Source organism: Myotis davidii, unplaced genomic scaffold, assembly GCF_000327345.1.
Source record: "Myotis davidii unplaced genomic scaffold, ASM32734v1 scaffold202, whole genome shotgun sequence".
In the NCBI taxonomy this organism is placed as follows: domain Eukaryota; kingdom Metazoa; phylum Chordata; class Mammalia; order Chiroptera; family Vespertilionidae; genus Myotis; species Myotis davidii.
This window is the reverse complement of record NW_006294612.1, coordinates 192,071-204,415: the sequence shown is the minus strand read 5'-3', so window position 1 is coordinate 204,415 and position 12,345 is coordinate 192,071. Positions and strand designations below refer to the sequence as shown.

Sequence of the window (12,345 nt, the reverse complement as noted above, 5' to 3'; positions counted from 1 at the left end):
TTTCTTAACCTTCCCATGGGCACTTTAAAATCTTCATTTATTGGTGTTTTCATCAAATTTTTCTAATACTGAGAAAGCCTAACCTTGATAAAATTCTAGTTCAAAACTTAGCCAGCAGATTACAGAATTTATAAAAATGGTATCAATTTATACCTATAAATTAGATCTTTTATTTAATTTCAGTTTGCTTAAAATAAAATAAAATAAACTTACCAAATGTGTTTACTTTGCTTGGAAGTGGAACATTCAACATTCATGAACCTGGTTGTGGCTATTTATACTTCAGAGATGGTGATACAGTTTCATAAGAAAGAAATTTTTTTTTCTTTTTTATTTTGAAGAATGCTACCTTTAATTTATATTTATATTTATTTGAAAGTAGACACTCTGAAATTTGACTTTCTCTTATGTTCCCTATGATTCTTAATTGAAACCGTGGATATGACTTCAAACTGTTTGAATCTTTGGGTTCAATATCTTCATTCTTGAATGTATCAAAGCCTTCATCGATTTTTTTCTTTTGCATATTCATACAGTATCATTAACTTATACATCTTCACTTGTATGTTATTAGAATCTTTCTAGGTATCTTTCATTTAAGCCTTCATATCCCCAAATTCAGCATAAGCATAAGCATCCTTCAATGAATCATCTATTAAGTTTTTCTTAACATCTTTCTTACACTTTATGGAGATTTTCTGAGTCTTTGTATTATTCTTCACCCCATTTTAAAGGTATTTGATTAAATATTCAAACCGCTCCCTCTTCATAAATTCAGTTTCAGATTACTAAACTGTGTCAGTAAATATGCTTTTGAATGATTATCCAGGGCCTACTTGCCCTTCTTTCCCTCCTTTTTTGCATCAGCAGATTCTGTCTCAGTCTCTCCCTTGGCATCTTTCTCGCCTTCTTTGCCTTCTTTCTTGCTTTCTTTCTTGCTTTCTTTCTTTTTATCTTTCTTGCCTTCTTTCTTGCTTTCTTTCTTGTCTTTTGATTCATCCTCTTTGTCACTGGATCTCTTTGCATCTGTTGTTTCATCTCCAGGTTCTTCAGTTGGCTCCTTGTGCTTCTTTGAACCCCTATCTTTTTTGGAACTTCTCTTCAGCAATTCTTTTTCCTTTCCTGGTTCTTCAACTACTAACTCCTTGCCCTTCTTTGTACTTTTCTTTTCTTTTTTTGAATCTTTCTTCAGTTCTCCTTTTTCCTCTTCTGATTCTGCATCCAACACCTTGCCCTTCTTTGTACCTTTCTTTTCTTTTTTTGAACCTTTCTTCAGTTCTCCTTTTACCTCTTCTGACTCTGCATCTGACCCCTTGCCCTTCTTTGAGCCTTTCTTATCTTTTTTTGAATCTTTCTTTGTGTCTCCCTTTTCAGCTTCTGATTCTGTAGTTGAGTCCTTGATCTTTATTGACCTTGTCTCTTTTTTGATACCTGATGTTTTTGTTTCTAAAGGCTTGTCTTTTTTTGAATCTTTCCTAGTTATTTTGGGCTCATGTGAAACTGCGGATTCAGTTTCTGACTCTGATGCATCCTTCTTGTCTTTAGCTGCTGCTACAGTTGGGCCACGAGTTGGAGGCCGCCGCCTGGCAGCTAAATAGACAGATGGTCTTTCCGAAATTAGCATTAAAGAACGGTGCATCCATAATGGTCGTTGAGAACCTCCCTTTAATTTGTCTTCATCAGGTTTCTGCAGTATTGGTTAGAATAATGATAAATAGCTTATATTAGTTTCACAGCCTTTATAACCGGATACCAAATACATTTAACTTCAATCATGAAATAATTTTATATCTTATGAGTATCAGATAAATTGTAGATTTTATAGTTTATTCTGCGTTTATAATGTCATTCTTATTTGAATAGGTAGTCATGTCTCATTTTGGATCTAATTTCAATGTAGAGTATCTTTATAACTCCTGCAAGATTGTAAGTTAAAAGTGGTGCAGACCTTCACTCACTAATGACATACTAGATCCTCTCTTTACAAGCAGGAGAGGGCTTGTTTGTTCTTTGACTCTGTGTTTATGAGATATTTTAAATATCTTGCCTAGTCTTCATTTTGAGGTTAACTCAGAAACCAAATATTTTTTAATACCTAATAGTTTTGTTTTCAGGCAGATCATGATCTTTATTGTTACCTTCAAGGTCTCTAGAATTTACAGTGTTAACTGTGCTTAACAATAAAAGGCTGACATGCCTCCTACATGGCAAGATAAAAATTGAGTATCATCAGATAGGAAACTGCAACAATGAAAGCTGTACCATGCAGTGCACATTCATTTGTTCAGAATGGTGCATTTTGTTTTCAACTTGTAACCAAATATTTGCAAAAGCTTAATTGCAAAAAAAAAAAAAAATGGAAGGAATGCTAACAAACACTGGAAAAATAAATTGAATAAAGGAAGAAAAGAAAACAAACACAGAAGAAACCTGGATCACTGTAGCTTGGATACATTTCCTAAAATAAACAAGAATTGATGATATAATTACTTGTAAAAATTTTCTGTCAACATTTTTATATTCCGTGATGACTCTGGAAACCTTATGAAATATTTATGTTCCAAAATTCAGAATTCTGAATTCTATATTACAGGAAATGAGGAAACATTGAAACGTCATCATAGTATAATGATTCTGAGGGAATCTTTCCAGCGGGGTAGTATTTTCTGAATGTTCATACTAATTGTAGCAGGATATACAGATATCTGTCATTTTGGATACCTGTTTTCTGTAATGTAGGTTTACTGAACAAATGGTTAATATGGAATAACGGGGAACTTTTTTACAGTGAAATGCTAATAAATATATCCACTGTCTCCAAATAGAATTTGAATTACATTTAACTATATTGTGTAATGACATCTAAAAGACACATGTGAGTTTAATTGAATTGAAATGTAAAATTTAGTTCCTTAGTTAACCCTATCCTAGTGGTCGGCAAACTCATTAGTCAACAGAGCCAAATATCAACAGTACAATGATTGAAATTTCTTTTGAGAGCCAAATTTTTTAAACTTAAACTATGTAGGTAGGTACATTGTTATTAACTTAATTAGGGTACTCCTAAGGCTTAGGAAGAGCCACACTCAAGGGGCCAAAGAGCCGCATGTGGCTTGTGAACCACAGTTTGCCGACCACGGCCCTAGCCTATTTGAAGTATTAAATAGCCACAAAGGAAGGTAAATTATAAAATATTCCATCATCACATAAATCTCATTAGCCAGTGATGATCTGTAAGACATATTACTCTACATGCTTTCACAAGGTTATTACTAGTGATACTTTTTAAAATACTCACTAAAGCTGCCTTGTCTTGTAGTTGGGAAGGTCTTGATCTCACTTTTTTTCCTGGCCGCTGTGGTTTGGGAAATGCCAGGGAAAAGTGTTGCTGATTCCATGATTTTTTGCTTAATTCACTGACTAAAATAAGAAAGCATTAAAGATACACTTTAGAATAAATAGCATTTCATTAAAACTAATATGACATTAAGATATTACATTTCATGTAAATGAAGAAACAAATAATTAAAATAATGTCTTCATTTATGTGATAGCGTTTGAAATCCTCTACTATTAATATGAGAAAATAAAATTTATTTTTCTATTTTTCCCACTTTTACAGAAAACTATATAAAGTAACGATTGTGAAACTACAGTAAGATAAATGGAAAGAAACCATTTTACTACTTTCTTTTAGTCTTCTAGTACAGTCTAGATTTTGACTTTATATTCTTTTAGTTAGAGCACAATTCTACTGAGAACAGAAAATATGGTAACTACTTCTGTATCCTTCAAAGTAATTAGTGCAGTACCTGTTATAAAATGTTCAGGAAATACATGATTGTATCTAAATGCTAATGCTTTAGATCAGAGATTTTCAACTGGTGTGCCAAAGCAGGCACAATAGTGTGCTGCAAGAATTTTTAAAACATGCAATACCTGACTATCTAGTCAGGGGCACTGACCTCTTTTTCCTTAGATTGCCAAATAAAAATATGACAACAGTCAACATAACAGTCGTCATTTGGTGTGAATGAATAAAAATTAAATCTCTTTTTGGTCAGATCAGCAAACAATATATTAAATAAGCAATGAGATGAAAATGGTTGAAAATCACTGCTTTAGATCTCCTAAGTAATCGTTTTCCAAGCTACAAAAGTAAATTTTATTATACCCCAAAACTGCATTGTTATAGGGGGCATATTAATGAAGAAATTGACAAATAAAGACTACCTGCAGTATTGTGACTGGGAGGATAAAGTCACCTGCAAACTATAATAGAAATATTAAAGGTTACCAATGAGGTAAGTGAGAGAGATAGCCTCACTGTATTTGAATATGTGCAGCAATATTATGTGTAAGTGAAAATAGACTTGTCCTGTGAATCTCCTAAAGGCAGAAGCAGGATCAGTGAGAAAATATGTAGAATGAAAGGCATAATTAAGATCAGTATATGAGGAAAAAGCACTTGATGTAAGAAGTCTTTCAACACAAGGTTGACTGGCTTTGTCAATTAATGAATTTTTTTATCAATTTTAACCCTAATTAAAATCTATCAAAAATGTAGTAGAAGACATTTCTGACATGAGTGAAAACTTGTTTATTCAGATTTCTACACTGCCTTTTAATTGTGAGATTATCTGATTAAATGATTTCTAATATGTAAATCTATCCACCTTCATATTGCTATACATATTTGCTTAATCTACTTTGGATTTAGGACAAAATATCTTTAGAAGGTATTCATGGAGCCCTTGAAAAAGGTGCTTGGGGATAAAAAGTTAATTTTTAATAATATTCCATGACAGCTATTGCTTTATCACTTTGAATGGAGGATAATTCCTTATGCCTAAATTAATCAGACATGTTTTTAAAAATATATATATTGAAATTTTTCTTACCTGGGATGTAATTATCATATGACCCATAGTTTAGTTTTTGGCTATTAAAATAAGAGGGAAAGATTTCAGTTAATTTATAGAAAAGTCACTCTATTTTATGGTCATTATTATGCTTAAGCATTTGCCTCCACCAACTAGAGAAATACTTTGCATTCTCAGATCTCTATTATTAGGTCCCAGAAAAACAGAGATGAGAATATTTGTTTTTTTGGACAAACTTCAACAGAGCTAAAACAACAGGAATAAAGCATAAGGAAAAAAAAACCTATCAACTTTTCATATATAAAATACAGACATTTTTAAAATTGTGAAACCATCATTGAATTCATTTTCTCACCTCATGCTCCAAAATTCCTTGCAATTGAATTTTAACTTAGACAGCACTTTGAAAACACTATGCTTAAGTAAAATCAGCTCCTCATAATACCTTCAGAACTGAACTAAATCAAGATCATTCAATGTCTATGTGTCTGAATGTGTGTGTGTGCATGTGTGTGAGTCAGTGTGCACCACAGTATTGACCTGGATTTTGATTTTTCTTCTGTTCTCTAAAAAACTCTGAGAAAATTATGTTGCAAAGTATTTTACATTTATAAGTTTCCATTTATTATGGTACTATATGAGCATATGTCTAAAAAAAGGATATTTGTAGTCTAATTTTAATATATTTGTAATGGAGGCAAATATTTTTATTTATCAGATAAACATTATTCTGCATCTTCCCATCATACTATAGAAATAGAGTCATTGTTGATTATGAGTGGGTATGGTCTTACACACACACACATGCACACGCATGCTTACTTTGTTTTTAAGTTTCTTGATAATAACTGCATTAAGCTCTAGCTCCCAGCATAAAACCTGTCACATTTCAAAACTCATTCTTTAAAAATGTTGAATAAAATAATTGAATACAATTTAGAATGTGTTGACTAACTATCTGGTCTGGTGGGAGGGTTGTTTGTTTGCTTTTTTAGTTTTGTTTCTTTTTTATCTGAGGACATGCATTAAAACTACTTGCCCCTCTATAGCTGAATCTCTAGGTTTGGATCTAACCAATGTATACTTATACAATGCTGAAGAAATTTTGAAGTCCAAACATGGTTAGGGACTTCTCTTTCTGAAAGAAGAAATATTTCAGGTTTATGAGATAATATTATTAAATTGGATATTTTAAAATATACATAGGCATTGTCCATTAATTCCCTGTATAATATATAGGACATATTCTTTGATCACCAAGAACTTGAATTAAAAATCAATAACCAAAAATATCTAGAAAATATACAGAAATTGGATACAGTAAAGAAGGCTGAATAGAAGAAAATTTGATTCATCTGAAATATGGTATTGGAGGAGAGCTTTTACAGATCCCTTGGACTGCCAAAAAGACAATCAAGTGAGTCCTAGAGCAAATGAAACTTAAAACCATTTTCAACCATTGCAATCATTCTAACAAACAAGAATTCATTTGATTATCTCAAGACATGTAGAATAATTTTTGAAATAAAAAGTAACATTTCCATTCATAATCAAAAACTCTAAGAAAACTAGGAATAGCAGGCATCTTCCTTAAATGGATAAAATGTGTTCAGATAATACTATTAAAATAAAATTGAATGGTGGAATATTGACTGTTTTTCCTCTATAGATCAGAAATAAGGCAAGGATGCTTACTGCTATTCAACATTGTAATCCAGACCCTATTTTGTTTTATAAGGTAATAAAAGCATCAGAGTTGGAGATGAAGAAGTAAAATTATTTTTATTTACAAAAGACATGATTGAGTAAATAGATGATACAATCACATCTACAAATATTATTTTTAGAGCTCTTACGGCAATGTAATCTATATTAATAATAGAGGAATATGCATATTGGTAGGGACACCCTCATGCAATGACTGAACAGCAGGCTGTGTGGGACGACCAGGCCTGCAGGGGCAGGCAGTGAGGGGTGACCAAAAGACCAAACAGCAGGCTGCATGGAGTGACAGGCGGGCGGGTGGGCAGTGAGGGCTGACCAGGCTGGCAGCGGGGGAATTTAGGGGTGATTAGGCCAGCAGGCAGAGGCAGTTAGGGGTGATCAGGCCAGCAGGCCAGCAGAGGTGGTTAGGAGCCAGCAGTCTGGGATTGTGAGAGGGATGTCCGACTGCAGTCAGACATCCCCTGAGGGGTCCTGGATTGGAGAGAGTGCAGGCTGGGATGAGGGAACGCCCCCTGCCTTGGATTCAAAATTATTATGAATCCAATAATTTTGTGCATCAGGCCTCCAGTAAAATTATATGATACTAGGGGCCCGATGCATGAAATTCGTACAAGAGTAGGCCTTCTTTCCCCAGCTGCCAGCACTGGCTTCCTTCTGGCACCAGGGACCCAGGGTTCCCTCGCAGCCCCAGCTTCGTACAGTCTAATTAGCATATTACACTTTTCTTATTATAAACAAGGAATAATTATATAAACTGCATCTCTATAACTAGAGAAATGGCAAGATATAAATATAAGAAAACAATACAATTTGCAATAACTTAAAGATATTTAGAGAAGTTTATTGAAATATATGTAAGACCTGTATAGGAAAACTAATTTTTTTTTTCCTCAGGGACAAATATATTCTGATTAGAAGATCCCCTTTATACTCACTAGAGCAGATAAAATAAAAGATTAATTATACCAACTGTAAGCAACTCTGTAAGCATCTGACATATTCAGCATTGGTGGTAGGTATAAAAATGGTACAACTTTTCAATACCATTTGATATTTTTAAACTTCAACTTACACATGTTCTATGCATGATTTAGTATTTCCATTAGTAATTTACCCATGAGTTCTACAAAAAGAATTGGACAAAATATGGGTAGCAGCTTTATTCATAATGACCTAAAACTAGAGTAACCCTAATATTCATCAATTGGAGAATGCATAAACTGTAATAAGTTCATGTAATGAAATACTTCCTAGCAATCTAAGGGAATGGATTACTGATATATGCAAACTGATATATCTTAAAATATACAGGGCAACTCCCACTCCCAGCTCTCAACACCAATAAAGAATTATCCTGCCTAAAATGACAATAGCTCCAAGGTTTACAAACCTTCTATATCAAGGTGAGTTCCTAGGTCAAGATAGTAAGGCAAGTCATTATTAGTGCAGTTCAATTGAGGAAAACATAAAATGTATAGTGAATATGAGACCTGGAAGCTAAATTGGAAATTTAAAAAGTTTTTCTCCACATCTGATCCCAAATATTTATGAAAACCTTTCCCATGTCCTTCATAAGTCTTAGACCTACAATTTAATATTAGGAATGGAAGGATTGAGTTGACTGACATACCTGAGTTAGAAGCAAAGGCCATAAGGGGTGAAGGCATTGAGTGGGGTTGTTAGATTTGGACAAATAAAGATATTAAAGTGGAATAGAGGGAGGGGAGAGCTGAGCTCAAAGAAGAGAATTTTCTTTATCAACTGCAGCTACAGGTCAATAACACATGTTAAGTCTAAACTTAAGGTCCTGTCATTGTTAGAATTCAGAGGAAAGAAAAAGTCAAAAACTATTTTCTGCATTTCATCCTTTCTGTTAAATGAATTGGAAGTTACTAATTGAACCCAATGAAATATGAATTTTAAGGGTTTTGTGTGCACTTCATTTGCTAACAATCAGGCCATTTGATTATGAGTTTAACCACTTTTCTTCTACAATAGTGCAAAAGTTTTGAGATGCACCAGAAAAATAAAATAAAAAAATCACCATAAAACCAAAAATAATGTTTAGCCATGCGGTGAAGTTCTTTTAAAGCCATACAATGAACATGATAATAGGAATGTCATCAATATATTATTATGCTTAAACACTTTAAACTAATTACAATAGTTCTGTCATGTTATATACCCTAACATAGATTACTGTGTAATAGTCAACAATTCTAAAGTGATTATGACAAATACACTCAAACCTTTTACTGAAGTGTGTTCTTTATGTTGTAATGAAGTAGGCACCAGTGCCAAGGGGAAACCTGTTTTGTTTATTAGTATTTATTTTTTTAAGATTTGTGTTTTATCTTTCCATTAATAGTACTGTCCAAAGAAAACTTTTCTTTATATTTTAGAGTTCATGCCATTGCCTTTGTTTAATGTCTTCATAGTAAAAAATAAAAAAAGACATAATTGAAAGGTTTTCTTCCCCTATCTCATTTATTTATTTATTTATTATTTTTTTAAAAATTTAATCATCTTTATTTATTTTTTGTTTGTTTGTTTTTGTTAATCCTCACCCGGGGATATTTTTCCATTGATTTTTTAGAGAAATAGAATAGAGAAGGAGAGACAGAGAGAAACATCGATGTGAGAGAAACACATCAATTGGTTGCCTCCTGCAGGAGCCCCACGCCAGGAAGAAGCCTACAACCAAAGTATATGCCCTTGACTGGAATCGAACCCAAGACCCTTTTTTCTGCAGGCTGATGCTCTATCCACTGAGCCAAACCGGCTAGGGCGCCCCTATCTCATTTTATCACAAAATAAATTAGGCATCAGGAAATAACTATAATCAAACTTCCCATTCTGGATTATCTTCTTTTATTGCAAACTACTTTAGTATTCTCAGTATTTCTCAGTGGAGATGCAATTTGCATTTAGATGGTATTCTTTGGGCTGCCCCACTTATTAGCAAAGGTTTGGTACCATGACCCAGGCCAGTGGTCAGCAAACTCATTAGTCAACAGAGCCAAATATCAACAGTACTTCTTCAAAATAGACTCGCCCAGGCCGAAAACTGACTTCTGCACATGGGCCACGAAGTTTCAAACACACTGTATGTGCGTGCCCGCACGTGGTATTTTGTGGAAGAGCCACACTCAAGGGGCCAAAGAGCTGCATGTGGCTCGTGAGCCGCAGTTTGTCAACCACTGACCCAGGCTTTCTACAGGTCAGCGGCACTTTTCAGTCACTGTGATATATTTTAATCCCCATAAATTTCCAAATGACCCCTAAGGATTCTTATGTTCCAAAAAAAAATGACAAAAAATGAAGTAAGAGTCACATTGAAAAAGATTTATCTAAAGCCATGTCTCTACTTTACTGAAGTGAATGAACTAGTTAAGTCTTAGATCAAAGCAAACTATAATGTTGCTTGAGAATGTGTCTTGTTTATCAATGGCATGATAATAATGTAACAAACATCTCTTTCCACTAAAAGAGAATAAATGTAAAGCTAACTAGAGCATTTTAATTATTTTCAAACATAAAATTTGAAAAGAGGACTTACAATCTTGGTACAGACATTATCCCCACCTATCATTTGCCAGGACCTAAGCACTGTAAGTTCAAATTAGTGATGTTGAGAGGTGACATCATAAAGAGGCCAAGAGTACTAGCAGTTAAAGGGGAAAAACAAAAGCATCCACTTTTACTTATGTTTTAATAGTCTCTAATATTCAGTCTAAGATTGGTATTTACTCTCACTCGTTATTACTGACTAAATAACTACTGATAGTTTAAAAATAACCCATTGATTTAACATCTTAAAAAAATACTTGGTTCAATTTTTCATGTAGTTTTAACTAACTGATATAACAAAAGAATGAATCTCAGTATTTATCTGTTAAAATCAGTTGCAATCTTATCTTCCCTGAAATCCATGTGACTCTTGTTAAATCCTTTGCATAACTTTATATGGCTTTTTCCCATCTTAAGGTAATGGGTTGCTCAAGATACAAGATTTTTTAAAGGGCTGGATGCCTATTAAAATTACCTACTTACAGATCTGAGTTAGGTAATTTTACTCCACCCACCATTCCACCCCACCAATAGATGGAAATAATTACTATACAGAGTAGTATTTGACACATTGCCATTATCTAAACTCTCTTTGGGGGCATTTCAAGTGATTTTTTTTTTCGTAAGGAATACACTAAGTCAAAATATCCAAAGTTACAGGAAATGTTGGAGTTAAATTGCATTTTTAATAAACATTGACCTTTTAAAATATTAGTGTTAGAACTTCAGAAAGTGTTTCAATTCACAAGATATCATATGGTCATTAATTTCACTAATCAGCATGAAAAAGATATGGCTGAGTCAAAAAGTGAGGTAGAGATTTCAATAGAAACACCATCAATTTCTCATAGTTTCTGGATGTTACTAAATTTCTAAAGAATGTGTTTGGGCTCTCTGCAGATTGATTCTTTGAATTGCCAGTTGTTGAATCTTTACACTATTGGTTACTATTAATCCAGGTTAGTAAACATCTCTCTTTTATTTTAATTTTTTAAAAAATAAGATGAAGATGACATTTTATCAAATATATTTAAAATATCTACAACTGTATTAGTCTGCTCAGGCTGCCATAATAAAATATCACAGACTGATGGCTTAAACAAGAGGCTGATTTTCTCATAGTTCATGATAAAAGTGCCAAAAGTTTTTTAATTCTATTGAGAGCCATTTCCCCAACTTGTAGATAATTGCCTTCTACCCATGCTTTCATATGGCCCTTTTCCACTTGGTTTATAAGAATACAAGGAACATTAAGGGAATTAACACTATAATTTTTTAATTTTGTTAATTGTTTGGCATAAAAAGATATTAAATTCAAGTCTGTTTCTTTAAACATAGAAATCTGTCGATAGAATTACAAAGGCATCCTTATTCCGAGATTTAACAACTCTGTCCTCTCTTTTGGTTTAAACTCAAGATCTCTCTATTTATATTTAGATAATAGATAGCCAGATGACTGATAGATAGATAGATAGATAGGTATACAGGGTGTCTACCAAAAATTTATACACATTTCGAATAATTATAAAGGCAGGGTTTATTAAAATATATTTCATTTTCAAAATGTAACAGAATCAACTGTTAGAATGTGTATACATTTTGGGGGACACTGGTATATATAAGCCAATTATATGAGTATACTTTTAAATTTTAAATTAACTCAGAGAATAGACTGATGGTTGCCAGAGGGGAGGGTAGTTAGGGACTGGGTAAATAGCGAAGGGATTAAGAATTACAAATTGGTAGTTTACAGAATAGTCACGGAGATGTAAAGTGCAGCATATGGAATATAGTCAACAATATTGTGATAACTGTATGGTGCCAGATGGGGACTGGAAATATCAGGGGAAACACTTTGTAAAGTATATGATTATCTAACCATTTTGCTATACATCTGAAACTAATACAAAATAATATTGAATATAAACTGTAATTGAAAGATAAAATTCAAAAAATAAATTAACTCACCATCCTCTTCCCTCTGGCCATCATCATACCATTGTCTATGTCCATGGACTATGCATATATGTTCTTTGGCTAATCCCTTCACCTCCTTTCATCCAGTCCCCTTCACTCCTCCCCTCTGATATCTGTCAGATTGTTCCACGTATCCATGCCTCTACTTTTATTTTGTTCATCAGGGTTATTTTTTCATGAGAATCCACAT

The 12,345-nt window shown here is 33.3% G+C and overlaps 1 protein-coding gene across 1 annotated transcript; it reads right to left on the bottom strand.

Annotated features, from left to right (window-relative positions):
- Nucleotides 1-832: 832 nt before the first annotated feature.
- LOC102758676 (cylicin-2) lies at nt 833-10,184 on the bottom strand. Its single transcript, XM_006769011.1, has 4 exons — nt 10,168-10,184; nt 4,902-4,942; nt 3,299-3,420; nt 833-1,687 (listed from the first exon to the last, which is right to left on the bottom strand). The coding sequence occupies exons 1-4, from the start codon at nt 10,182-10,184 to the stop codon at nt 833-835; spliced, it is 1,035 nt and encodes a 344-aa protein (XP_006769074.1).
- Between the last annotated feature and the right edge of the window lie 2,161 nt (nt 10,185-12,345).